Here is a 27,157-nt window from a genome sequence, read left to right on the forward strand (position 1 = left end):
AGGGTGGGCGGGGGGCGTTGAGGCACTAGTTAATTGACCAACTAACCTACAAGCTAAACCTAGTGAGCCTTGGGACCCCTAGGCTGGGGCATGCTTAGTGGGGAATCCCCAAGACATGGCCTAATACATACCCAGCGTACTCCGTGGCAGCTTTTGACAAGGGGTTTATATTTTTAGGCCGCCCAGAAGAGCAATAGCCACTCCAATGCGGCTTAGTGGCCTAAATGAAGAGGCCTTCAAGCTTCGTGACCCTCTTGCGTGTCCACCTTCTCAGGCTCGGATGAATTCCATATGTCCGCCAGGACTCGTGTCGTGTTAGAGTCTCGCTCTTCCTGCTCGTAACACACATAAGGTCCCACCATCCAGGCTGACAAAGCCGCTTCCTTCTCTTTCGATCCAAAAGAGTTTATCGCGACCCGGTGGATCCAGGTCTAGAGCTGCAGAGCCACACAAGAATATCAGCAAATGTCCACCTAGATTGGGCCAGCATATACTATACCTTCTGCCCTCAGGCCCGTCTTGAGCTTTTTCATGATTGTCGACACTCGCTCGCCAGTTAGATCTTCACTGCCGTTCAAGTCAGCAGCATCAGTGGCGAGAGTTGGCATGACTCGAAGAAATCGAGGAACTGCGTATGGGGGTATGCCGCCTTCTTTGATGAACCACCCCTCCAATGCCTCCAGGCTCTCCAGCGCAGCCGAGTCTTTGGTTTGACCTTGGATCAGGGTGATTGCCGCACATCCAAGCTGTCCTTCGTAGCCATATTTGTTCATGGGTATTGAATAGACGTTCGCCGATCGAATGTATGGGTGATGCAAAAATGCTGCTTCGACCTCAGCGGTGGAAATATTGTGTCCTTTTGCACGAAACGTGTCCCCAAGACGGTCACAAAAAGTAACATGGCCGTTACGATCCTACATGGCGAGCTTCCTGTCAGCGAGTGAAAATAGCTATAAGATGGAGGACGGTAGACGGGGAAGATGGAGGGACGCATACCAGAGACAGTGCATCTCCCATTCGGAAGAACAAGTCCCCGTTTCTGAAAACGTTTCTTAGGAGCTTTTTTTCTGTGGCCTCTTCGCCATCTTCTCCAACATAATCATGTGTTCTTTGCAAGGGCGGAGCGATACGTGTGATGGCTTCCCCAACTTCGTCAAAGGCGCACTGTCTGCAGAAGCCGGTCTTAGGGTCTCTCCGAACTTCGCCTGTTTCCAGGTCCACCTTGATGATATAGAAAGCGTCTTGTCCAAAGTACTGGCTTCGCATGAATGGACCCCAGCAGGCGACTTTGCCTACGCCTTTGTCTGCGTCATGTAGAGTGCCATGTGCAATACTGGTTGTTCCCTCGCTCGATCCGTAGTACTCCACAATCCACGGCACTCCAAATCTTTCCCGAAATGCACGAATTACTGGCGCATTCAATCCCAAGCCATATATCGGCTCCAGGCTGTGAGAAGACTTTTCGTCAGGGTGGTGAGGGTCTATCGGGGCTCGGACGAGGAAGCGAATCATCTCCCCGATGTAGAACATCGCATTAGCTCTACTCCGGCGCAGATCTTTCCAAAAGTTCGAGACCGAGAACTTTCTCGCCAGAATGACTGTTCCAGATGTGGCAAGCGTAGAAGGGAGGACAGCAAAGCTAGAAAGTGGTCAGTCTATGCTTAGGAGAGAAGAATGAGACGTACGCGGCACCTCCATGAAACATGGGTGTGGATATATAAAATCGACGAGGCTTCTGGAACATTAGCGGCCATCTGAGGGATCCACATGCCATCATGCTGTATGCTGCGGGCCATACAGACGCCTTCGGAGGCCCTGTCGTCCCTGATGTGAACAAGTACTGCGAAGTATCTTCGGCTCGCACCACAGGCCTTGACTCGCTGGGCCAGTCCGCCGACTGCGGCGTGACAGGCTGCAGGCGTTGATGCTTGAGCGTGTTGTTGTGTAGGGCAGGCAGAGACTGCGAGACAGTGTCGTAGGTGCCGTAGTCCTAATTGATGAGCTTCTTGAGCTTGGGTAATTGAGCGTCATTGCAATGCATCGCTGGAGTTCTATCGAGCACAATACCTGCGGTATCCAGGCTGGTTGCAGCAGCGTCAAATAGCTCAGATGTGGTTATCAGAAATTCAGCTTCGCTGACTCGTAAACAATGCTTCAGTGGCTCTCGGGTTATTGATGTGTTGACTGGGGGAGGGATTGCTCCAATCTTATACAAGGCCCACCACGCGAACATAAAGTCAGGTGAGTTATTAACATACATCGCAACTACTGTTCTGTTTCTGATCCCCAAAGCTTGCAGAGCCTCAGCCAATCTTCCAATCTCTCCCCGTAGTTCAGCATAAGTCCAGCTTCGCGCTTCGAAAAAGAAGGCCTCGTCATAATCATTCTTTCCGCGAGTCGAGTGCAGTGTGTGGTAAAAGGACCAGTCAGACTCCCCATGAACTTTGCAAAGATTTTGGTAGAAGGTACGATTTGCTTTCAAGCACTGGATTTGGGCAATGTCCAACCTGATGTAAAACTTGAAGTCCAACCAGAAACCAGCAGCAGCAATGGCGGCGGCAGAAGCTGGTAACACAGCTGCCGCTGCAGACTTCATGACTGATTCCATGGCGCAACGGCGTCGAATCCGAACGAAGTTCTAAACTTGTACATTGTCGTCACATGCCAGAAGAGATTCATGATAAGCTTGGGAGTAAATCAGGTCAAACAGCCTCATGACATTCAGAAACACTCGGGAAATCGAAGCCCTCGGCAAGAATCAGCATCGCGCGAACCCTCGGAACGCGAATTAGTTCCGCTAGTGTCGAGCCTCGGTGTCATCCCGCCAAACGGCTTTGATGAGTGTTGTAGTGAGCTCGAGCTATTGGAATAAATCGAGGTGGTTAAGCCCAAAGTCGGGGATCCACAGATTTATGAGAACGGCAGCAGTACTGCAACTGACCGTGCCTGTACGCGTACATAGCTCATTCAATCGTTCGTGACCACTCTCCATCACCTATGTCTTTCCATCGTGCCCCGAATAATGCAGATGCCCTCCGTAAGGGGCGATCCTATTCGACTTATGCGATCTTGCCAATGCAACTAGCTTATCATTTACGAAAATCTTCCCGATATTTAAGTGTCCTGAAAATGACACCTCTAGCGAAAGGATGGCTTGATCTTCCCAGCTGAGCGTTCTTGCAACCTTTCCTTGAGAGTATCCTGGTATCTAGGACATGAAATCAGTGAGGGAAGGGCTTGGGAAGGAAAGTACATGTGCGCTATCCACTCGCATACAATTATGCGTGTGTGTGCTTGATCGATGACCTCTTCGACGCCGAACTTGCTGGACACCCGCAGTGGATGTTGAAGGTTTGTATACTCAGCCTCAAGGTGCTTATATAACTCTTGGGCCTTGTCTCTAACCTTTCTGAGATCTGCGCGATGGTTTATTTCGGAATTAGTGCACCTCAGAAACCAATGGAGTGTGCGTAGGCATACCTTCTATGCCTCCATCCAGAGGCACAGAGCCAGAGTTGAGACTTGGCCTGCGCACGCATCAACTACATCCTGTTTCATGTTCCATGGGCGACTTACCAAGCAACTCGACAGTTTGACTCCCGATTGTCGATCAGAATCACCCCTCCAACGCCGTAGCAACGTCGCATGATTACGGAGAAGATAGATATCGTGTTAGTGAAATATGTTTTACACAAGTCCATAGCCCATTTCATAACTCTGGACTCCTCTGCAGCAGTCCCGATTGCGAACCCAGGGATATCGATCAGCTGGACCAATGGTAGGCCCATCACGTCACAGAGTCTTAGATGCTTGGATAGTTTCTGACATCCCGCAGCGTCCATAGCTCCGGCGTTGACCATGCAATTATTGACAACAATTCCCACAGGTCGACCATTCATCCGCGCAAGGCCGACCACGACACTCCGTCCCCAGTGAGGCCCAATCTCAAAGAAAGAGTATTTGTCCACAATTGAACGAATGATCGTTCTGACTTGGTACATCCGCTGACGTCGCCGCGGAATCGACGATCGTAGGCTAGAACAATCTCGATCGATAGCATTACTCGAGGACGTTACCGGGGGCAGGATCCCTCCATGATTAGGAACGTATGTGAGAAACTGTGCGACTTGGTCATAGCATCCTTTCTCGTTTGGGGCGTAGTTATCGACAACTCCATTGCCACAATGAATGCTTGGTCCTCCAAGATCTTGTATACTGTGACAATGTTAGATGAGAACATTTGACACACACTTCCGCCTTACGGACCTTAAAACCTTCTTCAAAAGTGGTGCCTTCAACGATTTTGGGACCAGCATTGAACAAAGCACCAATATCTCCAACCATGACACTGAAATGGCAAACTGCAGCTCTCGCAGCACCAAGACCCACAGCAGGCCCTACCACCGCAGCACAATTAGATATTCCAAGATTCAGTTGGCGAACCTTTGAGATAAGCATTTGGCTATTCCCGGCAGACTCATACATACCATGAAAGGAAGGAGTTCGATCTCGGGGAGGAACGAGCCGTTGTCGGTCTTGTAAGTGGTGATTGAGCCACCACCTGGCAAATTCAGTCCTAATCGTGCAGGGAAATAGGCCACGCACCATACCTGATGACCCATCGACCAGCTTTACCATTGGTATCTTAAAAAAAACAGGCTAGTTGCTCCATGTACAGCGTCTTTGCCATGAGCGCGTCGTCAGCATGCCCAGCGCGTAACGTAAAGTCGTCTGCGACGAGCAGGACGCGTCGACCCCTTATAGCGCCGAATCCCGAATTCTCGTCAGTTCACAGTGTCATGCTTATGGTTGGAAATTTGCACCTATCCTGAACATTATCGCTCGGTGTGAAATCTGGGACCGCTTGTCGTTCTGCTTCCATTGGATTCTTGGATTGCGCATTGACTTTGGTCCACGCAGCAGAACCTGCAGTGCTCCCAAGCTCGCGAAAGCTGTCAGGGTCAAGTAGCAGCTCAATGCGCTCTCTAAACCAGAGTTTGCCTGCATCTTTGTGACGCCTATACCCGGAGCCCTCCGTTTTTGGAGTCTCCGCAAATGTGCGTGCTCCGGCGAACTCTGCCAACACATCTGACCAATCGGCCCGGTCCATCTGCTGGCTTATATGTTTTTCGGCTCGTATTTCTGCTTGGTGCTACTTGCTCTGTGATCTGCTTTAATCTTGCGTCCGCTTTTGTGCTGACAGTGTGTGATCTGAGCTGTAACCTTTGTGTCATTTGGTTTCCCCATGTTGAGTACGAGGAAACAACTAATTGCAAATCATTGAGAAACATTTTGCTCACCTTCATTGCCCCAGATATAGTTCTGAAAATGACCGATAATCCTCTGCATTCAAGAACCCCTGACTGCCTCTCTTTGGTAGATCCCCGCCTGGCCATAGCACATCGGACCTCGGAAGTCGGAAAAGCCAATGGTTGAAGACTTGCGGATTCGTCCTGGAAATCGTATGGCCTTTACCGAGGTTGTTAGCTTGCTCGCTCATACTAGCTTCTGCTCGAAACCGCTCGAGGCACGCATTGAAGCAGCCCAAGTCGTTCAAAATGTGGTTGACACTTAGTGATTCCAGATGCTTGGAATACGACTCAAGGAGGTCTCCTGGTCCCCTCTATTTATGATTTCAGTCTGGATAGAATTCGGACTCCAACTTCCGTGTCTACCGGTAAGTTGAGGGAAACCTGGAAGCAAGCTACCCGTCAGATGCATGATGGCACACAGATGGCAAAACCTGTAATCAACAGGTTACCCGTCGCCAATTGGTAAGCAGACAATCCAGGACTAATTCGGCATGAGAAATTGACAGGGCAACAGGGGTGAGATTGCGATTCGAGTTCTTCTGAGCGCCCGCCAGCTCGGTATTACAACGATTGCCATATATACTGAAGATGATCCTAACCATGCGACACTCGCCGATGAGGCAATTCTTCTTGAGTCGCCGAAACACTTTATCGACGTTGCTAAAATAGTCTCCATTTGCCTCGACCAGAAGGCTGATTCCCTTCATCCAGCCTATGGGTTTCTATCAGAAAATCCTGAGCTTGTGGAACATCTGGAACAGGTCGGGATCACGCTTATTGGGACTACGGAGAGGTCACGCGCTTATGGGAACGTGAGTGTAGCATTCAAAGAAGGTTCTGAAAGGTGATCGAGCTGGCTCCATCCACGATCAAGGATCACCGTGTTGTTCGAGAGGTGATCAATAGCGCTATACCACTAGCTCGCAGCATCCGCTATCAGTTACCCGGCACGTTTGAGTTCTTGGCGCACGAATCCTCCGGGGAATACTACTTCCTTGAGGTCAACCCGCGCCTTCAAGTTGAGCACACCGTCATCGAAGAAGTGGCAGGCATCGACATTGTGCGTTCGCAGCTGCTTCTCGCACTTGGTGTTCCTTTTGCAGATCTCGACCTACCTTCAAGCCGGTGGGATGACAGTATTTCAATGTGACAGGACGCCATCCAGCTTCGAGTGACCGCCGAGGACGCCAACGAGGGTTTGGCGTTGAGTATGGGCCGTAATTCCAACCACAAGTTACCAGAAGGTCAAGATATCCGCGTGGATACTCATCTCAGACGTACCAACAGTTCCACAGTGGGACCTGCCTATGATTCTTTGCTTGCTAAAGTGATCGTCAGAGCGTCTAACTTGGGGACAGTAAGACAGAAAGCTATCCGAGCATTGCATGATTTTCAGATAACAGCCGTTCAGAGCAACATACCAGCTCTCCTAGCAGTGTTGCAATCAGAAGACTTCATTCACGGCGCATGATCGACACGATGGCTGCAGGCTAACCTATCGACAATTCTGGACAGACGCTCGGAGACTATTTCACAACACTCCAACTCGAGGACAGGGCACTTTGACTCGGGATCTGGACATGCTGAATCACTGAACAATGCATTTGGTGCTAATGAGGTACTTTTCAGGAGGGCAGACCGGTTCAAGATCATAATGGAAGCAACGGACGCCAAACCCACCACAACACAAGCATATCTTATAAATATCGATCGGATACGGACGAACAACTTCCCTACGGAAGTGCGTGCGGATATTACTTTGTCATCTTCGGCTGCAAGCACAACTCCGAAGCATTGCAATGCCACTGTGTATTCGTCAACAGAGGTATCCTTGCCGTCGTCCTCGCATCGTTTAGGCGACATCAGCGACCCCCGTCATGTCTATCTCCCATTCTCGGATCAATTCGTTGAAATGCTCATTGAAAAAGGGGATAAGGTTGCTAAGAATGAAGTGCTCTGCGTCATCAAACAAATGAAAATGGACCTCGAGGTACGAGCTCTGTACAATGCAGTCGTCGACTTGGTAGGTCAGTTTCATGAAGGCGAAACTGTTAAAGAAGGTTTGCATGTGTGTGTACTGGATGTTACGGACAGGAATGTAGCTTCCGTCGGGAGGTCTGAGCTTTTGGCAAAAATCTAAGATCTTCTTTATGCTTAGCAGTATTATGGTTAACTATTCACATCAAATGTGTCAAAGTTTTTGTTGTTGACGTCCATCAATGTCCCGTGTCACGCGTTTGTTGTATAGTTTGCCAGACCCAACATTGACCATCTTACCCAGCAAATAGTTTAGTCATCCCCAGCATCGCACAGGTTGAAGGCAAAGTCAATGATTGTAATACATTCCTGCTGGCGCGATACCGCCCTAATTTCGTTCCAATTCACTCGTGGTCTATACAACAGCGAAAATGATTTCAACTTTACGAAGCCGCGAGCCTGATCATTTGACATTTCGGTCTTCAGAACATCTTTGAAAACAACGGTAAGTGCTTGAGAATGGACGAGCACGCAAATCTATAGATTTTGGCCAACACCCCTTAACATTTTCCTTAGTATTCATGGTAATGTCATATCTTTCGCTGTCACCGTCCATTCCATCTGCCTTCATGTGTATGTTTCAATCCCCTCTTCATACTGGATGCTATGGCACCTCAACATGCTGGGAGCTGTGTTCGTGTTCGGGCGTCTTCAGCTCCCCCGCTAGGACTTTTATTGGTTTTTCTTGCATGTGCAACTCGGCTTCTTGAAGTGTTTCCGCAATCTACAAATATCTCATCAGCAAAGATATCTCTGGAGGTAACCTTCTCCAAGAGCGGAGACAAACGGCCCAGGACACTTACCGGGTCACCAAATAGCGCAGCAACCTCTTCGAGTGGCTTCCCGGAAGTTTCAGGAAACCTGTTCTGGATTAGCAAATACGGCGGACTGCATCTCTGAGAAAACCCACATGAAGTAGAAGGCTATAGTGAAAATAACATCACAGAAGATAAAGACCAGGAAATATCGCCAAGTAATGTTCTTGATAGCGATAGGCGTGACCTGGACCAGCAGGATGATCATACCGTTGAACACGAGCATCATGATCGCCGTGCCTACAGCACGGATGGGCGTCGGCAGGATCTCCGGGATGTACGCGTAACCGAACGAATTCATGATGAAGGCGTAGCCAAAGTTAAAAAGGAACATGGAGAAAATGGCGAGTCTGCCGTATGTAGTGTTTGTGCTGCCGGACCTTTCAAACGTCGCCCAAAATGCAGTCAACATAATCGTCGCGATGGTCATTACTCCCATGGCGAAATACACGGGAGGTTTACGACCTATGTAGTCGAAAAGCAGACTTCCCGTGGTTGTGGCGACAATTGTGATGGTACCCCAAATGCCAACAAGGATGAGCACCAGCTTGTTCGAGAAACCCAGCTGCTCATACAATATGACTTGGTAATTCTGCATGGGAATGATTGCTGTGGCTTGCTGGCCTACCATGAAGATGACGACCAGGACCAGGCGCTTGCGGTAGGAAGGCCGCCAGATGATTGCGGTGATACCGGTTCGTTCTTGTTTCTCGAGCGCAATCTGAGCATTGATCTGGTGAAGTTCGGCATGGGCGAATGACTTGTTGCCGTCCGCATCACCGTGGATACGTTCCAGCACGACCAGCGCATCCTCGTGGCGGTCCTTTAGTACTAGCCAGCGAGGCGATTCCGGCAGATAGAGGGAGCCCAAAGTCATGAGAGCAGGACAGACCAGCTGCAAGCCCAGAAAGACGCGCCATGCGGTGTTGCCAGATATATATGAGAAGCCTAAGCCCAACCACTCGGTGAACATATAGGCGAAGCCGACATTAAAACTCCAACACCTTGCGTCAGCACCGACTACACCACGAGACTGGGTGTAGTCGCATCTACTTACCTGTACAAGCCACCAGCTCTACCTCGAAAAGCGGGAGGGCTGATCTCACTTGCGTAGAGAGGACAACAGCTGTACACGATGCCGCAGGCAAATCCTCCAATCACCCTCCCAGCCATCAGCGTACCAATGTTGTGTGCACCAATCTGAAGAGCTGCTCCTAGGATCGAGACGACGGAAGCTAGCTGGATGGTACGGATGCGGCCGATGGCGTCAGGAAGCCAGAAGTTGCATATGGTGCCGATGAAGTTTCCTCCATAGTAGGAGGAGCCAAGGGCACCTAGCGTTGTGGAGGTGAAGCCGAAGAACGTAATAAATTGCGGATAGCCAAAGATGGAGGTCGTGCAACCGCTATCGTATCCATAGAAGAATGCTCCAAAAGCAATAAAGAACAGACACTTCAAGTTGTAGGCTGTGAGTTTCGTGGCCGTAAGCATCGCCATCTTGTCGCAAGCTTGGATTCAGTTGAATGTCTGGAGTTCTTAGGGTACGTGGATCGCCCTAAATAATTATGCATTTAGACTGCGGTCCTTTTTCCCGGTTTCCCTCGGTTACCAGAACGAATACAAGGATAGGATGCCGTTATATAGTCAAGTGACAATGGCCAGATAAACAACATTCTCGGAATTGTCTTGGAATCCGCCTCACAAATAACACGGGGTATATAAGAGACTTGTTGTCAATGACACCCAGATGAACATGACACTGACACCAATGAACAGACCAAAGGAACACCCCAAGTATCACAACGAAGATAACGGGGAGCTGGCACATAAACTACCCAACAAAGAAAACACGACAGATGCTTGTGACTACGCTTGATGGCTGGACTCGGAGCGTTGAGGACCAGGTCAAGACGTCGGGGAATTGCACTCCTCGAGGAGTGCGGCACCTTATCTGACGCTCATTCATGACATTGGTGAATTCTACAAAAGCATGCCTATAGGGATGGCTCATCTGCACTGCGGAATTGATGGAAGTGTTTACACAATTGAGTGTCATGTTAAATCCGGGGGAAGGAATTTGATTGATATGCTGAGACTTTTTCAAATCACGTGCTGCTCTCGTAGGTGCCAAGTGACTAATAGCCAATGTTAGTGCCGCACTCGGTTATAGCTGATATCGATCTACTCATATCCGCTAACACGACTTCCTAGCGAGCTAGGTACTCGGCGAGTCGGTATTCCTGAGTTAGGGCATGCCAAGGCTCTAGCGTCAGCTATTTCAGTTCTCCCGCCCCCTCCCTCGGCAATGTTTCCTCCTCGGTAGTGTTTCCTGTGTCTTCCTAGCGCTCCGTTCTTCATATCCGAGGCTTTTCTGTCTCTGCTTCCATCATTCATATTCGAATTTATCAAGCATCCTCGGGGTCCGTGTGGAAGTCATGGAGCAATCGATTCCTCGGAGAAAGCGTCGTTCAACAAGGGCATGTATTTTGTGCCAGCAGAGGAAAGTTCGCTGTGATTTGATCCAGGGCGGTCCGCCATGCACCAATTGCCGCTTAGATCAAGTTCTTTGCGAGCTAGGGCCCAGCAAACGCAGAAGGTTGGCATCTTGAAGCGTTGTTGTGGAAGCCGGCGCGCTGTACATAGACCTTACTGACGATGCTTCAGGACTAAGCATGTTCTTCCTGGCAGTGAGGGTACCAATGATGCAGCAGTGGCGGCTACCCGGCATCCTTTGCAATCGCCCCAAGAACAAAGCACGGCCAACCATGTTACTATTGAAGAGCTACTGCATACGACTCCATTACAGGCTCAACTAGCTCATCCTGCGGAACAACCGTCTGTCAGACCTCAGGGTTCTGTCGCCCAACCTCAAGCAGCAAGCGAAGTCTTTGAGCAGCATGGGGACGTGTTGCCCGACGTCACGGTTGAGTTCCCTGCAAGCCCATCAGAATCACAAAGTCTAGATTCAGTTGGGCTATTAGACAATGAGGCGGCCGTGCATTCTGTCAACGTGAGGCCTCTGCCAGCATCGCTGCGAAAGGTCGACATCGACTTTCTGTCGCACAAGGGAGCGCTTACCCTACCAACTCCTGCATTCCGCGATGTTTGCTTGTCTCGCTATATCGAATTCGTGCATACGGTTTTGCCTGTGCTAGACCTGGGCGAGTTTCTGAGGAGCTTGCTAAAAAGCCCTTCCGTGACGAGCCAAGGCGCAAGCTTGTTGCTACTTACTGCAGTCATCTTCGCGGCTATTCCTTTCGTTGAGGTTGAGCAGGTGAGGGCTGCCGGCTACCCCTCGAAGCTAGCCGCGCGTGCAGCTCTACAAGAGAAGGCCGAGGCGAGTCTTTTTTGCGTTCCCCGGACGAGGGCTCTCGGACTAATTGTCTTTAGCTGCTCTTCGATCTCCGTGCGGAGGATGACAAGGTAGTGCTGATACAGTCCGCATTGCTTCTTAGCACTCCACGTGGCAATGTGCAAGATTATAAGGATTCGTGGTATTGGATTGGTACGGCAATTGCGATCGCCCAGTCGCTCGGCTTGCACCTTGATCTGGCCGGCCAACAGGGTCATAGTACTGAACGGAAGCTAAAGAGACGATTGTGGTGGTGTTGCTATGTTCGAGAGCACATCGTGGCCATGGGACTAGGCAAACCTTGCCGCATATCCCAATTTTGGGTTCCTATGATCGGCATCGCTGACTTCGATCTTTCGGCAATTTCACTTTCTGCCCCTTACGCACATGTACTCCCTGCAGACTTGCACAATCCCACGAAACTAATAACTTTAGCGACGCTACTAGTCGAAAAGGCAAGGCTCTGTGTTTGCATTCATAGGATCGTGTCTACGGTGTATGGAGGGAGCAGCTCGCATGGCCATGGAGAGTGGGTTGGGGCACCGAACTCAGAGCGCCCGGGAGGCTCCAAGGACATCGAGGACTGCACACGCGATCTCGACCTGTGGATGGCGATGCTTCCGAATGAGGCTGCATCTAAACTTTCGAGCCACCAAGATCAGGATCGCAGCCTGATTATTTCAAAGGCGACTCTTCAAACAATCTACTATACTGCCATCATCGCCGTGCATCGTCCGCAGGCATTTGGACAAAAAGCCTCTGGTACAGTCTCGAGACAGCAAACTTGGTCCCATGCTAGGCTGATCGTGCGATGGGCCGCCCATCAAATATCTAGTGCGTTTGCACATGTCCGTGAGCTGGGCTTGCTAGACTACTTGGATGCGACAGCAGTAGCCAACATCATTGCTGCTGTTGTGGTACATCTCCAGGACTGCAGTGTGTCCGACGACAGTATACGCAGACAGGCCTTGTATGATTTACGGCATTGCATGGTTTACCTTCGACATCTTCAGCATACCTATTCAAGCGCAGGGCACGCTCTGAAGGTTCTTCAACCAGCTGCCCGCTCGGCTGAAATGGCTGTGAATGGGTTAGACTCTGATGAGAACACGATGGACAACTTGCAGCCTGCCCCGGCACAGGCGAGCAATGTCGGCTACCGGGACTTTACCGAACACGTATCGGAGCCGTCTTCATTGATAACTGCTTCACAAAATCGGGAAAGCCATGCAATCAATCCCTTTACCGACTTATACACCCAAGCATTAGGAAACGAATCGAGACATGTGCTATAGACTCATGATATGAATGATAATATCATAGGCTCTTCATTTGTTCATAATCTCAGTTTGTTAGCCAGCTGCTCTGACATTAATTCCATTTACACTACGGCAACACTCTTCTAGCCACCAGGAGGGGCGGAATTGATTTGCTGCATCTGGTTTCTAGAAAAGACGACCCTACTAAATCTCAAGCTGCCAAGCAACTAACAAGGAGACTATGAACATGTGCGCGACTAGATCCGAGGAAATGGTTTTCTAGGGGAGATACGACATGGAAGTGCTCGAAAAGCACTGTGTCCGTTGAGCGAGTCGCGTGTTGTCTCGAACCATCGACCCTCATCATGGCAGGTGGGCAGATCGCCACCATAGCCGATATACCGAAAATTGCCGTGACATGGGGCGCAATGTGGGTCTTTTGGAGAGACTCGACCTGCACCTGGGCCGAGAGAACTCTGACTATGCGTATAATTGCGTCGTACTTCAAGTTACTAGAAAGGGTTGCACATGCCACAAACGACAGTCCAACCAACTGATAGCGCCCAAAAGATGGTGGACCCTTAGTCCGGCCCGCATCTTTCGAGCCTGGACCGTGTGTTCCTGTATGCCTGTGACGATAGTGAGGCCAGTCTATTTCAGTTGAAGGCATAGGTAAGCTGCTTGCCCTCCATGTCTGAGCTCTGAGCCCTTTCGACCAGGGCGTGTGCAAATCTCGGACGGCAAGCAAGTTTTGGTCTGGAGTGCTGCGACAACGCCGCTATGATCTGATCCTTTCTCCTTCCCTAGATCGAGGCCAACCTGACGTCTTCTGCTATTCTTTTGCTGCTTATTCAATGTACAAGGCCCGCCTTCTTTGTTCTGCTCATGGCAAACACTGCCGATGGAAACGCACTCAAGCCTCTCAGCGATAGATCCGTCCAAGACACGGATGCTGCAACAGGATCCCTCGTGTCGAGTATGACGCGCCATCGATTGCGACGCGCTGGGGCGGCGTGCTTGCTCTGCCGGAGACGAAAGGTTCGATGCGATGCGGCGCAAAATGGTGTCCCATGCACCAACTGTAAACTGGACAGCACAAATTGTGTCGTTAAGTCTAGGATGAGAAAGCTGTGAGTGCCACGGTGGACAATATTTCCCACCTATGTGGACTTCACCAGTCTGATTGACATGAGGTCCGTGTTACAGAGGTGCCCATCAAGAGGGAGTTGACCTTTCCACTTGCAAGGCACATCCTATATGCACACAACCTCAAAAAGTGCTCGGCCTGGAAGAGCCAGTAGTTTTGGCGTCGGGTCCTGATAACCCGGATTGCAAGATACCAGACGGACCGCAAAAAACTATTCAACAGAGACGTGAGTCAAGCACATGCGTCTTTGATCCAACTGCTTCATTCGACATTATGAAGAGCACCGAGAAGAGTAATTTCAGGCAACCCGAACAACGCGTGGACCGGGTCCTCTGCGGGGCGGATGTCATTTATTCCTACTATCCATTTCTCTCAGCAGACGCGATCTCCCAACTCGTGCTCGAGGATGTCCGGTATCTGGAGAGACTTGGATGTTACCGATTACCGTCAAGAGCTTCACTCGACGAGTTTGTCAAGGCGTACTTTCGCTATATCCATCCACATCAACCCATCTTGGACGAAGGTGACTTCTGGCGGGCATATACCAGTACATCAGCAATGCAAACCATGACGATCTCCATCTTCGTCTTCCAGGCAATGCTGTTTGCAGCCTGCAGTGTGCGTTTCTTTTATTTCGGCCCGGAAGACCTTGGCTAATGTCACAGTTTGTTCCATCTTCTACCATTGATCAGCTTGGCTTCAGCGACTTTCAAACAGCTCGTGCCACATTCTACCGTCGAGCCAAGGTATGTGATATCCTCTGCAATCTATGTATGCAAAATTAACGGTGCCTTTATAGGCACTTTTTCACATCGACTCATACAGAGACACACTGTTTAGTGCTCAAGGCGCCTTGCTACTCACGCAATATGTTTCTGCTTCTGATGCTAAGGTCAACACTTACTGGTTGAGCAACGCCATATATTTTGCTAGGTCAGCTAATGTGCAGCGACACGAGGGTCTCAATAAAGCTTCCGTACCACGGTGGAGTCAACTAGAGAGGCTCTGGTGTTGTTGCCTGCTTCGAGACCGGCTTCTGGCACTGGGACTACGTAGACATATGCAGATTGGTACGGGTGAAGGTATTCTTTCTAGAGTGGAGGAAATCATCCTTCACACCAAAGCAGAAGAATCAATGGTGTACGACACAACCACGAAACAGGCTTTGGCAAGGTCATTCTCTGCGTCCTGTGGACTAGCCGCCTTATTGAGGCAGGCCCTCGGAATCTTGTCACTCGACCCCACTTGTTCAGGCTCCGGAGAGATGACAATGGCTATTGAGAAAGTAAAGGCTTGTTCAGACCGCCTCGATCAATGGTTTGCAAAAGCCAAAGCTAGCTGCTCCATCGACGGATCTGCGGATAAATCTGTCATCCTGCAAAACAACATCGCCTACATCTACTATCAGTAAGTGGTCTGTTCACTTTTAGGATAAATCTAACTTCAACGCCTAGCTCGGCCAAAATAGCACTATGGAATCACGCAATTTATGTTTCGATCACGAAGGGATGCCCGGTGCATATAGAGTTTCCAGCGGGTGGGAGGGAAGTCGAAACAGCTATCCACGGGATCGACGCAAGTTTACAGCAAATCGCTGAACATGGGATGCTATCATTCATGCCTATTGCTATGTGAGTTCTGAGTCGGGAGAACCGTGAGCGCTAGCTTACAAAATGGTCCAGTGTTGCGCATATCGCCATGCCCCTGGTCTGGCATATTTTGAACATTAAGCTGGATCGACGGCTTCAGCTCGCCAATACCCGCAAGCGCTTGAGCGTCTATCTTTCCACGCTCAATGTGCTTAAAGAAAGATATGAAGGAGTTGAACGAGTCCTGCACCACATCCGCCAGACTGTCACTTGCCTCGATGTACATGAAACTCCTCGCTCGTTGTCCCTAGACATCCACGCACTCCGCGACTTCGCGCCCAACAATAGTGATAGAGCAGATAGCTTCACATCGTTGCCCCGGTTCTTCTTGCGGACGATGCTCATTGTCGAGCAGGCTTTAGCGAAGGGACAATATCCCGAGGAACATGAACTGCCCCGGCCGCTTGGCTTTTCTGAAGGAAGCAACGCTCACAGCACATGTACCTGTATCGCGAATGGGTGCTGGGACCTGCCGGATCTCGGAGACGCCTTCGATGCTATGTTGGAGGCAATGTCCCCAGTTGATGTTGCTGAGTCGAAGAGAGCAGAAAATCCCTACAGTGATGGCAGAATCACAATACAGAAGCCTGAGTCGCTGGAGAGTACAGCGAATCTCGACGAGTTTCCTGACTTTCTCAACGACTTATCATAGCCCCGAATCTTGCTGCTTTCTATGGACGTTACACGCGAGTAAGCGACTGCTGCTTAACATGTGCGATGTTCCGCTCAGATTTTGGTCCTGGAAATAGCCTTGTCCGCCACTGTCAACAGTCAGCCAAAGCCAGGAGCCACCCTGCCGAATGGGTCGAGCAAGGCTGACTGACCAACGGAGAAATCGAAATTTAGGTGGAAGTTGCGAGGACATTTGTCAGGCCACCGCGATATCAGAAACTGCTTGGGGAGTATTGGGACACCATGACTCTCAGGAAGACACAAGTACTGAGCTGGATTATATTCGGGTTACAGGGATTGTTTGGCACCTTGATCAGCTCTGTGAACAGTATGTACATTCTTTGACAGGAAAATCTATTCTTTCTTCTTTAAGCTACACACACATAGAAGGAAAGCCCTGTCTTCCGCATCGAAGTCAGAGCCAAGGATGTTTTCCCAAAGAAAAGCCACTGTTAATCGAGACCAAGTCGTATCCTGCACATGTCCCGAATTTTTGACAATATTCGATATTGGGCACGAGAAGTCATAACAACTCTCCGTAATCTTCAGATAGGATATGCTAACTCCGATACCGCCAGAGATTTCTCTATTCCTCTCTATAATCTAGCTTGCATGGACTGAATTTTGGAAGCCTCTCGAAGCTGCCTCCTCAGGATCTTTCCCGACGGGTTTTTGGGTATCGCATCGACCCACTGCACCCCGGCCGTCAGCCATTTATAAGCCACTGTCCTCTCCTTGACATAGTCAAAAATCTCTTGCTCAGAAACTTGGATATGTGGTTGCCGTAGCACAAATGCACGGGGTCTTTCGTCGCCGTCAGTGGTAGGGATGCCGATCACGGCCACGTCGGCGACGGCGGGATGCTCAAGGATCAGAGACTCAAGTTCGGCAGGAGCCACTTGGTTTGCTTTTACCTTGATTAGTTCCTTGATGCGGTCGACAATGTAGAAGCACCCTTCATTGTCAACGTAAGCAATATCGCCAGTCCTCAGCCAACGTTCAGCGTCAGAGGAAAAAGCATTCTTCGTTGCCGTGGGGTTGCGCCAATACCCTTTCATGACATTAGGACCTCGACACCACAGCTCGCCAGTGTGCCCAGGGCCACGTTCAGTGACCTCGGAGAAGGATTCCTTGCCACGGGAGTCTGTCATTACTTTCATGATCTTGGCCTCACAGTTAGCGTTAGGCTCGCCAACACCAAAGGACGTGGAAATTTTGTTCGGATCCCACCCTAAGAAGGAGCAGGTCACTTCCGTCATTCCCCAGCCTTGTTTCATATTGAACTTGCTACCGCACAACTTCTCTATAGCACGGCAGACATCGCTTCCCAGAGGAGCGGAGCCGCAATTCATCGTTTCGATACTACTCAGGTCGGCTTTTTTCGCGGCAGGATGCTTGGTCAGGGCCACAGCAATGGGAGGAACAACCGTGAGATCAGTGATTCTGAATCTTTCGATATTCCCCAACATCTCCACAAAGTCGAACTTAGGCATAATGTAGACTGGAACCCCCCGAAGGAGAGCACCTGCAATGTAAATTGTTTGGGCCATGGCATGGTAGAGAGGTAAGAAACAGAGCCATCTGGATCTATCATTCATTTCGGCATATTGCGGGGAAAGGGTGGGAAGATGGTTGTATTGAAGCGTGTTGGCGATGTAGTTATAATGTGTCACTTCGACACCTTTGGGCACCCCAGTTGTGCCTGAGGAGTAGTTGAGGGCGATGGTTTTGTGGCACTTGTCTCCCTATATGTCGGTCAGCGGACGCAAGTTGCTTGAGACAGGACACGAATTTAGACGCTCGTGACTTCACTCACATCCAACTCATCCCACTGAAAATCTTGAGCTTCTTCTGCCGGCGCGATCAGTTCAGACCAGGACCTGCAGCCTTTCAACCCCCGTTGGCTGACCTTGCCACACAAGAAAACACTCTCATTGTAGACATACACGCGGCTCTTATCCAGGCCGGCCTGTTTGGCAGCTTCAATGCCGGTGTCGATGGAAGCGTCCGAACAGAAAAGATAAGTCGCTTCCGAGTCACGCAGCTGATGTGCCAACTCTCGCGGAGTAAAGGTCGGGTTTGCCCCTGTAAAGATCCCTCCTGCCATAACAATGCCCATGAACGCAACGGGCGTGGCAAGGGTATTTCCCGAGAAAACCAAGATTCGATCTCCAGGCTGGAAACTGGCGCTTTTGAGGAGGCCCAACGCGACACGCTGCGACCAAAGACGGAATTCCTTGCGAGTGAGAAAGAGTTCCTCTGGGCGTCTAGAGTCGATGTACGCTTTCTTGTCTCCCAAATCTTTGTGAGGCGATCCGAACAAAAAAGTTGGAAAGGAACATTGCGGCAGCGGGATGGACCAGCGAGATCGGTATGGCATCTTTTGTTTTTGTATCTCCGTTGACTTCTGATCTATTGGCTTCAAAGTTGAGATATGCCCTCGAATCTGCGCGGAGCTCTTTCAGACTCTCGACTTCACCGTTTTACTCTCTAGTTGCTGGAGAGACGACCGGTAGTCAAGCTAGATGAAAAGAAGGTGGTTTTGGGAAGAGGAATTAGAGCAAGGCACCTGGCTTCCTGGCAAGAGCGAGCGCTTCCTACTCTCTTATAATGCAAATTCAGAGCATACCAATGTTCTCGAAGGCGGAATAGCGGTCCACCTTCACACGTGAACAGTCAACCTTGAGTCCGCGCCGACTCAAGAAAAGATAGCAAGCCTGGCCCAGCAATGTCTCCCACCTCGGCCAAATTGATCCAGGGATCCCGGCCAGGTGCACGAAATCAAACTTGTTCGACTGAGCAAAGCATCACATCGCGCCAACCATTTTACCGAAAACAACCGAAACATACCGGCGGCGGTACGCATCAGTCCACAGGAGGCCGATCTATACCTTGGGGAACACCGAACTATTCCAGTACGTCCCCAGGTTCATATTTCGGCAAGCGCCCACATGGAGACCCCCAGATTTCAAGTTTCTCATCCCTTCTCACGCACTGTTGTTCTCTTTTTTGATTTCCGAACAAGCTCGTCAACGAGACGTAGTCATGTCGCAACCAGTTTCGGCAACTCCTGCCCTAGCGAACCATGTCGGGCTAAAAGAATCCAATGCGGAGCACTTTGAAATGGAGGAAAAAGATGCCGCGGACAACGTCCATATCCATAATGAATATGCCTACAAGGGTGACGACTCCGATGGCAAGGTTGCTTGGACTCTTCGTCACTCCGTGGCCGCAGTGTCACTGGGCATGTTATATGCAGGTTTGTTGTTTAGATGCTATCCATCTCATCGTCTTGTTTACGCCAATGCAGGGTCGCAGATCATGCTTTATTTCGTCGGGGGGTGCCTATCCTTCATCGAAGCTGATATGGGCGCCCAGAAAGTGGGGAGCTGGCTGCCTGTGTCGAACACATTAGCCATTACCGCTGTTGCACCCTTTGTCGGGTATTTGCAAGATCTACTTGGCCGCCGCAATATCACACTGTTTGGCTCCATGGTGATTATAGTGGGCATCGCTTTGATCGGTAGCGCCCACTCTTTTGGCCAGGCTGTGACCGGGATGACTCTCTCCGGAGCTGGTGCAGGCGTCTGCGAGTTGACTGCTCTAGCTGGGTACGACGACAATCATCAGCCAGGTTACAATTCAGATTGCTAATCGCAACTAGACTGTCAGATATCGTACCTGTACGTCAGCGTGGAGTTGCATTGGCACTCATGACTGCGTCAATCCTGCCCTTTACACCCTATGTTATGTATAGGTAAGGCGTTACCATGCCGCAGCAGACCCTTGTTGTCGTATTGATGACTTTTAGCCAGCTACTTGCCACATATGTCACATGGAGATGGACGCAATGGATAGCTCTGTGAGTCCTTGAGTATTGCTGATGAAATATAAGACTAACATTAACAAGGATATGGAACGGAATCGTCTTCGTAGGCTTGCTAACAACCTACTTCCCCAAATCACACCCGCGCCTGCAAGGGATGTCTAAGAAGCAAATACTGGCGCGCATTGATTATATTGGAGCTATCCTATCTATCGTGGGAATCACCCTTTTGTAAGTGCTCTTCTGCTAAGTGATCGGTATATCTGACTAACTGATGGAGCCTTGTTGCTCTCCAATCCGGCGGATATACTCACCCATGGACAAGCGGCTACGTCCTGGCACAGCTGATTATTGGTATCTTTCTCATCATTTCCTGGGTAGTTTGGGAGTGGAAATTTGCTCCACATCCCATGATCCCACGCGAACTTTATCGAGGACAACGAGTCGTTGGACTTACATTCCTTGTCGCTTTCATCGCCGGGTTCGACTTCTACTCTCTGATCAACTTCTTCCCGATCTCGTTTTCAACCCTTTGGAGCCCAGATCCAGTTCAAGTCGGCTTGAAAGGTCTAGGCTATGGTATTTCAACTACTGCAGGTGCCGTCTTTTGGAATGCTCTTCTATCGACAAAGATGCCGGCAAAATATATCCTCATGATCTCTTCGACTATGATGAGTAAGTTAGCTTATTTCCAGTCTAACAGAGCTATTGCGCCTAACTTCTTCTCTAGCTGCCTTTATCGGCGGTCTTGTTGCTACAACGCCAGAAACGCCTAAACTAGCAGTCGCCCTCGGAACGATAGCGAGCTTCGGCGTTGGCGGTATCCTGGTTCCCGCTGCCACTGTGGCTTTGATTGTTGTTCCGGATTCCTTGCTCGCGACGACTGCAGCCTTGTCATTGTCCATTCGTACTGTTGGCGGCTCTATTGGTTTCACGATATACTACAATATATTCGTGAACAAGCTCAACAAGCAACTACCAGAGAACATCGCCAAGTACGCCATCAAAGCTGGCTTACCAGAGTCAGATGCCACCGAATTTGTTACCACATTTCTCACTGCTCCCGCAAACATTACCCAAGTGCCTGGATACTCCCCACAGTCCCTAGCGGGTGCTCAGCTGGGGACCAGATGGGCTTACGCGGAGTCCCTGAAGTGGGTCTGGGTCACCAGTATCCCGTTCGGCGTGTTGGCGATTATTACCTGCTTCTTCATACCGAGCATCAAAAAGTACCAGACGAACAGAGTTGCTGTCGCGTTGTGATGACAGGATGTGGCTGGGAAGATATTTGCCCAAAAAAGTCCGGGCCTGAGTTCATCTGCGAGTGAGACTTCGGATATTCACGGAAAGCCACCGTTATTGAGTGTGAGGTTCTGCCATTGCTACCTCCTCTAGTTCCGCCTGCTAGAGCTCGAATATACGAATTGTGGCCTCGTATGCCGCATTTGAATGGTTTAAACTTTGAATACCGAGTATTGACCGCCAGGGAAGACCTCTTGCGCCTCAACGGCTATTTCCAACATGGAAGTTCGTAACTGGGAGGTATCTTCCACATTAATCTAGAGCACGCAAACATGTTAGCACTCGCACTCCTTTGTTCGCGTATAATGTCAATCTTCAATTCAGCCCGCTCTCACTGGTAGTCACGACTTACGTAGACATCGGTAGCCGGATTGTGGCGGTTTTATAGTGGATTGGGCAATGAATTTATGTGTGCGTCCGGTCTCCAGGCAATGATGCAACTTAATCTGGGACTTAAATGTGACCAAGTAGCTCGCTGAGGCCTTTGCTGCCGCTGGCGTGTACTCTCCGAGTTTTTCGAGAACCAACGATGGTATCGAGAGTGTAAAGCAATCTTACCCCAGCAAAATCTGTGCCACGCACCCTACGGAGAAAGGTCAACCGAGCCCCGAAACTTTAGGCGCAAAGCAGCATGACTACACACGGAGGATGTTCTGCCCTAAGAAAGAAGTATGGTGGATGGTGTTGAGGTTATTTTCGTGTCTTGTTCGTTTCTAGCTGGCAATTCTAGGATTTGGTCATAAGAACACGTATATTCACTATTTGGACCGATGAATAGAGGTGCAGCAACACGCTCAAACTCGGACAACCATCTCGAAGTCCACAGCTATTTTTTTCTGATCATGCGTCTTTGCGCCTATGACAAGGAAACGCTGTTAGATGCAGGAGAAACTGCTCGCATCGTTGACATTGCCACGTCCGTCATATGTGAGGAGTTGGGGGTATGGACACAAGTTTCGTGTGATGTTACTAGAAGGAGAGGGAGCAATTGCTGCTGACAACGTGTCTGGGGCTTTGCCAGACTCGACCCAGCTCACCAGTGCGGCGAGGGGATCTGTCGGCAGCGGCCCTATACCGCCAGCGCAGTGCGCCACGCCCGGGGCGAAGAAGACTCGGTGGAAATTGTTCAGCTGGATCTGAGTGAGAGACATCTCGCGTGAAAGGGCCGAACGGTACAACATGGTACTGTAAGGCGTGATCATTTGATCTGCCAACCCGTGCCATGTCAGTAGTTTGCCGCCGCGCTTTTGAAACTGCGACAGATTTGGTGACAGTGTGCCCAGAATACCGGAGAACTCGATCACTGACTGTCCGAACACGTAATCGAAATCGGCGAATGTCATATTCCTCGCAGGGTAGTTGGGATCGTGTACCACAAGGTAATTGATCCAAGCCTCGGCAGCTGAGAAGGGAACAGGCACTATGACGCCATTTACTGTAGTCGTGTTTGCCAGGCCGCTGAAGTTGGCACCTCGAGGATTTCCAGGAAACAAGGCTTCCCCATTTCTCGAAGTACTGCCCGCCCAGATGCGAGAAACGACATCTGCGAAAGTTGCTGATATTGTGATAGTCTGACTCCCACAGTTGATTCTTGTTCCGACAAGGGATCGCGGATCATAGTCGCAGGCTCCTAGGTTTGAAATAAGTCCGTCCTTGGCCCCATCAAGAGGGTCACAGTACGCGAGGGTGGCATTATAGTATGCATCGAATACGCATTGCGGCGGAGCTTCCAAGTTATGCATGACCACGGAGGGCCAAAAATCACCGGGTGAGATCTGAGGCGAGTTCAGTGCGGGAGCATTGGCCATGATACCGTCGAAATCTTCCGGGTATACCTGGGCAGCAAAATAGCCCTGACGTCCACCAGTTGAGCAGCCACTGTAGTACGAGTAAGTTGGAGCCTTCCCATAGAATGTCTGTGTCAGAGCCTTGCCAATCAGAGTCATATCATGTATAGCCCTGTGCGCGAAGTTCTTGATGAGACTTCCGTTGAGTGACCCGTCCTTTTTCAATGCCCACTGACCAGTCTGAGGGTCAATTGTGTTGTTCAAAGTCAGTCCTCCATCAGTCGTCCCTGTAGCGTACCCATAGGGAGCTGCGTCGAGAAGATAGTAAGCTCCGAGTCCGGCCGCAAGACCTCCGCCACCAGTGGCCTGGAAACGTCCATTCCAATTTTTCAAAGGCAGCCAGACATTGACCCAGGTGATGTCATCTTCTCCTTGGTGATTATAGCTCACGTTGACATTGCAAATATCAAGCGATACGCCGGGAGCAAGAGAATTGGTATAGTTATATGCAGTGAGGGATTGAATGCTAGAGATCTCGAGACCTGGTAGTAACGGCAATGTTAAGTGACCGCAGGACACTGTAGGGGCGGTGGTAGCCGTCTGCAATGAATATGCTTGTCTAGCTAAGGCATAAGCTAGGGTTATGAAGGCTTGTATTTTGACCATATTATCGGATTGAAGGATTCACGCAGCAAAGTAAGTTCCCTGACGGAGAATGGGCATGGAAAAATCTCATTATCCGTGGGACGGTGTGTCTCTTATGTCAAACCATAACTCGGGCTTGCAGATCCTCTCATCAAGCTTTGCCGGTTCCCGGGAGTCTAACCATCGACCTTCCCCGGTATCCAGCTTTTCAGCCAAAGCTATGCTTCAATAGAGTCGAGAATTTCGCTTCCACAACACCAATTTGGTCCATACTTGGGATCTGATTCAACATTGGCTACGGGTACAGCCATGGTTACGGCTGCGGCTACGGGTACGGCATTAGGTATGTACCGTCGATTTATGTCGCGTTGACTGCGCTGGCAATAACCCAACGCGAATCGAGCAAGGTTCAAGGAATTCGCATGAAACCTAAGTTTTCCAATCAATGTATGACGTTAGTATTGCAGAGGACTAGTGGAGCGCATATAATGAGGTAAGAGCACACATTCAATGTTAGACATCGTTACCCGGTATAATTTCTTTTTTCGGATCGATTACATCAGAAACTTGCAGGTAGGCAAGCACTAGCGTGCGAGGTTAAGCTAGATCACAGCTGACGAACTTTATAACATGATCGATGGTGAGGCCCCGTTGGACACGGCTATAATTTGTGTCTCGCACCGCTGGCGAGAGCCTTGAAACTGGCTTGCACAATCCCTTTAGTAAAACGTTCGGTACCTGCGAACACTTCCAGAAGATTTTGTTGGTCCAAGATTTCTCTCTCGGGTCGGCGGATCAGCTCTTTGATTGCTAAGATGCTGCTGTCATTGAGGTGGGTGCCCAGGCTTTCTTTGACCTCGTTGAGGACATCCTCGAAGAAGACTGAACTGTCGTTCCGCCTGCCAGATTCTGGCGAAATGACCTTGTTGATGAACCCAGACACCACAAGCTCATCACACGCAATCCGTTTGCCCATGATAAGCGCTTCGTTAGCCTTGCCGAGTCTGAGGCGTTGTACAAATGTGCGAGACGAAGCGCCTTCGGCAAGAGAGCCAATGGAGGAGAATGGCGTGAGGAGGTAGGTATGCGGAGCAGCGTATATGAAGTCGGCCAGAGCAATCAGAGCTGCCGAAAGACCCACGACCGGTCCGTTGAGCGCGGCGATAAGAATTTTTCGATGTTGATAAAAGGCTCGTGTAACGTCTAGTGTCACGGCGGCGAATGAGTCCAATGCAGCAAGCCGAGGGTTCTTTTTGCTGTTGGCATCATCCTCCAAAGAACCTGCACTTATATCCGCTCCCCTACGATATTAGACTTGCCTCAATAATATTGTCCTCAAAACAGGCAAGAGTTCCTATACTTACGCCGAGAAAAAGCGACCGGTGCCTGTGAGGACGGTGACAATAATGTCGTCCCTTTCATCAATCTGTCGGAGTAGTTCCCCCAAGGCGACATAGAGAGATCCAGTGAGAGCGTTGAGTTTACGAGGCCTGTTGATTGTGATGATTGCAATTCGGCCATCGGAAGTGAGCGAGAGCTCGTCGCCGTTTGACATCCTTTGCTGGATGAGCGGGGACCGAGCAATCCTGAGATCGAACCATCAAGCTTCTCGGCCTGATGACTGTGGTATGGAGGTCTCTGGCGGCTTGTTTTGAACGTCTGCAACTCATGTAAGCCCTTGAACTATCAAAAGTGAAGGCTACGCCAGGCAATTAAGGGTATCACCTATAGTATATTCGTCAGGAATCAACCATCAATTGGGTGAAGTCGAGTGCCCACCTGTCGGACCTCACAGTATTAAAGGAAAATTCGAGAGAGCCAGAATAGAGAAAGGAGACAGAAGTCTCGAGTGGTAAATTGAGAAATGCGTTTCAATACTTCTTTACCCAAGCCTGAGGCCGCTACCTAGGCCGCTACCTAGGCTGCAAGCAAGTGCCACCAATAAGCTTCTCATCGGCTAAACCTCTTGGAGGAATGCCGATTTTCCGATATATACCGAAACTTGCCATCCAATCAATATAGCCGGTGTGGAGTCTCTGTTTGTGGATACAGTAGTGGGGGCTTCTGACGCGATTCCCTTTACCGCAATATTTACAGAAGGCTAGAAAAGCGGCTCGTTGGCAACGGCATTAAAGAAAATACCGGAAGTGTACTTGTATAATAAGCAAGTAGGGGCGAAGGGAGTGAATTGATTGATCGTATTTGTACTGTGACTTGCGATGTCTCAATATATTTGACTTCAGACATCGACTTTATTCCACGCCAAATCACCGGTCCCATTGGTCTCACGCTGCATAGTAGTCCATCCAGCTGTGCTGCTGGCTGAAACCAAGGAGATTTTTAATCTTCCTGTTGCTCATTGGAGCCTCTCTGGGCAACATCTCCCTAGTAAACGGCGTGCTAGGACACTCCCGCCTCAGTAGTTCCGTGGTCTTCAGTGTAGTGGTGTTCTGGTCGTTGGTTGCATTAAAAACCTGAAATCCCAACCCATCAACAGCGACACAAAGGTGGCACATCTGGCCAAGATCGCGCGCATCCGTGTAAGACCATCCATGAACTTTCCAGTCGCTCGGATTGTTGACATACTCCTTAAATAATGTCGTATAATCATCTGGGCAGATCACTGCACCAATCCTTAGGGCGTACACATCAATACCGTATCTCCTAGCATATCCCCGTCCCACCTTTTCTGCGCAGACCTTGGCAATGGAATAAACATCCATGGGGTTTGTATCCACTTCTTCATCGACTGGAAAAGAAGGAAAATCGACATCCCCTTCAGCATACGTCACTCCGTAGACGCAGACAGAACTTGCGAGAATGACTTTTTTAATTCCAAGCTTGCACGCCGCTTCCAAGACGTTATATGTCGAGACGACGTTTATCTTGAATATCTCGCTGTCCGGCGCAAGCATATTTCGTGGGTAACCTGCCAAATGAATGACAGCATCTGCAGGCGTCCGAAGCGGTTCATGAAATGGCTGGGTTAATTTGAAGTGCGATGAGAGTGCACTGAAGACCTGCCCCCCATCGCTGAGGTCGACTTTCATTGAATGAACCCGCTGAGCCAGAGCCTCTGGTAGTGGTATCAGATCCAGGTTGAGAATTTCATGGCCTTGGTCAAGTAGGAAGGCAACTATATGCCGACCAGCATGTCCAGATCCTCCGGTCACAATGATCTTTTTGGCCATGAGCAAGTCGACGCTATCAGGATTTTTGAAAGTACGGCCACTGTCGCCAAAATGAGTCGTTTGTTTGAGAGAAAAAGAAGAATAAGAAAAGTGCAAGGACGGATCGAGCCAGCAGAATTACGGAGCAGCCAACCCAGACCAAGACACCCGTGATGATCCAGCA

General features: G+C 49.9%; 13 protein-coding genes across 13 annotated transcripts; 5 read left to right on the forward strand and 8 right to left on the reverse strand.

Moving 5' to 3' along the window:
• Positions 1 to 236: 236 nt before the first annotated feature.
• Positions 237 to 2,608, reverse strand: Z519_01850 (uncharacterized protein; the record flags this gene model as incomplete). Its single annotated transcript, XM_016759607.1, has 6 exons — positions 237 to 304; positions 360 to 437; positions 500 to 914; positions 997 to 1,639; positions 1,686 to 1,990; positions 2,063 to 2,608. The coding sequence occupies 6 exons, from the start codon at positions 2,606 to 2,608 to the stop codon at positions 237 to 239; spliced, it is 2,055 nt and encodes a 684-aa protein (XP_016624935.1).
• Positions 2,609 to 3,138: 530 nt separating this feature from the next.
• Z519_01851 (uncharacterized protein) lies at positions 3,139 to 4,638 on the reverse strand (the record flags this gene model as incomplete). Its single annotated transcript, XM_016759608.1, has 7 exons — positions 3,139 to 3,201; positions 3,277 to 3,416; positions 3,481 to 3,527; positions 3,577 to 4,207; positions 4,263 to 4,443; positions 4,488 to 4,561; positions 4,611 to 4,638. 7 exons carry the CDS (start codon positions 4,636 to 4,638, stop codon positions 3,139 to 3,141), a joined length of 1,164 nt encoding a protein of 387 aa, XP_016624936.1.
• A 151-nt stretch (positions 4,639 to 4,789) lies between these two features.
• On the reverse strand, positions 4,790 to 5,110 carry Z519_01852 (uncharacterized protein; the record flags this gene model as incomplete). The annotated part of the gene is made up of 1 exon (XM_016759609.1): positions 4,790 to 5,110. The coding sequence occupies one exon, from the start codon at positions 5,108 to 5,110 to the stop codon at positions 4,790 to 4,792; it is 321 nt and encodes a 106-aa protein (XP_016624937.1).
• A 623-nt stretch (positions 5,111 to 5,733) lies between these two features.
• Z519_01853 (uncharacterized protein) lies at positions 5,734 to 6,783 on the forward strand (the record flags this gene model as incomplete). Its single annotated transcript, XM_016759610.1, has 4 exons — positions 5,734 to 5,774; positions 5,827 to 6,124; positions 6,157 to 6,372; positions 6,466 to 6,783. 4 exons carry the CDS (start codon positions 5,734 to 5,736, stop codon positions 6,781 to 6,783), a joined length of 873 nt encoding a protein of 290 aa, XP_016624938.1.
• Positions 6,784 to 6,966: 183 nt separating this feature from the next.
• Z519_01854 (uncharacterized protein) lies at positions 6,967 to 7,452 on the forward strand (the record flags this gene model as incomplete). The annotated part of the gene is made up of 1 exon (XM_016759611.1): positions 6,967 to 7,452. One exon carries the CDS (start codon positions 6,967 to 6,969, stop codon positions 7,450 to 7,452), a length of 486 nt encoding a protein of 161 aa, XP_016624939.1.
• A 501-nt stretch (positions 7,453 to 7,953) lies between these two features.
• Positions 7,954 to 9,661, reverse strand: Z519_01855 (uncharacterized protein; the record flags this gene model as incomplete). The annotated part of the gene is made up of 4 exons (XM_016759612.1): positions 7,954 to 8,073; positions 8,153 to 8,210; positions 8,260 to 9,159; positions 9,222 to 9,661. 4 exons carry the CDS (start codon positions 9,659 to 9,661, stop codon positions 7,954 to 7,956), a joined length of 1,518 nt encoding a protein of 505 aa, XP_016624940.1.
• Positions 9,662 to 10,599: 938 nt separating this feature from the next.
• On the forward strand, positions 10,600 to 12,811 carry Z519_01856 (uncharacterized protein; the record flags this gene model as incomplete). The annotated part of the gene is made up of 3 exons (XM_016759613.1): positions 10,600 to 10,760; positions 10,829 to 11,516; positions 11,555 to 12,811. 3 exons carry the CDS (start codon positions 10,600 to 10,602, stop codon positions 12,809 to 12,811), a joined length of 2,106 nt encoding a protein of 701 aa, XP_016624941.1.
• Positions 12,812 to 14,195: 1,384 nt separating this feature from the next.
• Z519_01857 (uncharacterized protein) lies at positions 14,196 to 16,223 on the forward strand (the record flags this gene model as incomplete). The annotated part of the gene is made up of 5 exons (XM_016759614.1): positions 14,196 to 14,540; positions 14,588 to 14,668; positions 14,722 to 15,329; positions 15,377 to 15,553; positions 15,605 to 16,223. The coding sequence occupies 5 exons, from the start codon at positions 14,196 to 14,198 to the stop codon at positions 16,221 to 16,223; spliced, it is 1,830 nt and encodes a 609-aa protein (XP_016624942.1).
• Positions 16,224 to 16,839: 616 nt separating this feature from the next.
• Positions 16,840 to 18,623, reverse strand: Z519_01858 (uncharacterized protein; the record flags this gene model as incomplete). The annotated part of the gene is made up of 2 exons (XM_016759615.1): positions 16,840 to 17,988; positions 18,060 to 18,623. The coding sequence occupies 2 exons, from the start codon at positions 18,621 to 18,623 to the stop codon at positions 16,840 to 16,842; spliced, it is 1,713 nt and encodes a 570-aa protein (XP_016624943.1).
• Positions 18,624 to 19,288: 665 nt separating this feature from the next.
• Z519_01859 (uncharacterized protein) lies at positions 19,289 to 21,332 on the forward strand (the record flags this gene model as incomplete). The annotated part of the gene is made up of 7 exons (XM_016759616.1): positions 19,289 to 19,502; positions 19,554 to 19,854; positions 19,908 to 20,000; positions 20,055 to 20,105; positions 20,154 to 20,300; positions 20,350 to 20,744; positions 20,800 to 21,332. 7 exons carry the CDS (start codon positions 19,289 to 19,291, stop codon positions 21,330 to 21,332), a joined length of 1,734 nt encoding a protein of 577 aa, XP_016624944.1.
• A 914-nt stretch (positions 21,333 to 22,246) lies between these two features.
• On the reverse strand, positions 22,247 to 23,824 carry Z519_01860 (uncharacterized protein; the record flags this gene model as incomplete). The annotated part of the gene is made up of 1 exon (XM_016759617.1): positions 22,247 to 23,824. One exon carries the CDS (start codon positions 23,822 to 23,824, stop codon positions 22,247 to 22,249), a length of 1,578 nt encoding a protein of 525 aa, XP_016624945.1.
• Positions 23,825 to 24,464: 640 nt separating this feature from the next.
• Positions 24,465 to 25,358, reverse strand: Z519_01861 (uncharacterized protein; the record flags this gene model as incomplete). Its single annotated transcript, XM_016759618.1, has 2 exons — positions 24,465 to 25,104; positions 25,168 to 25,358. The coding sequence occupies 2 exons, from the start codon at positions 25,356 to 25,358 to the stop codon at positions 24,465 to 24,467; spliced, it is 831 nt and encodes a 276-aa protein (XP_016624946.1).
• A 730-nt stretch (positions 25,359 to 26,088) lies between these two features.
• Z519_01862 (uncharacterized protein) lies at positions 26,089 to 26,994 on the reverse strand (the record flags this gene model as incomplete). The annotated part of the gene is made up of 1 exon (XM_016759619.1): positions 26,089 to 26,994. One exon carries the CDS (start codon positions 26,992 to 26,994, stop codon positions 26,089 to 26,091), a length of 906 nt encoding a protein of 301 aa, XP_016624947.1.
• Between the last annotated feature and the right edge of the window lie 163 nt (positions 26,995 to 27,157).

Source organism: Cladophialophora bantiana (genome assembly GCF_000835475.1).
Source record: "Cladophialophora bantiana CBS 173.52 unplaced genomic scaffold supercont1.2, whole genome shotgun sequence".
In the NCBI taxonomy this organism is placed as follows: Eukaryota; Fungi; Ascomycota; class Eurotiomycetes; order Chaetothyriales; family Herpotrichiellaceae; genus Cladophialophora; species Cladophialophora bantiana.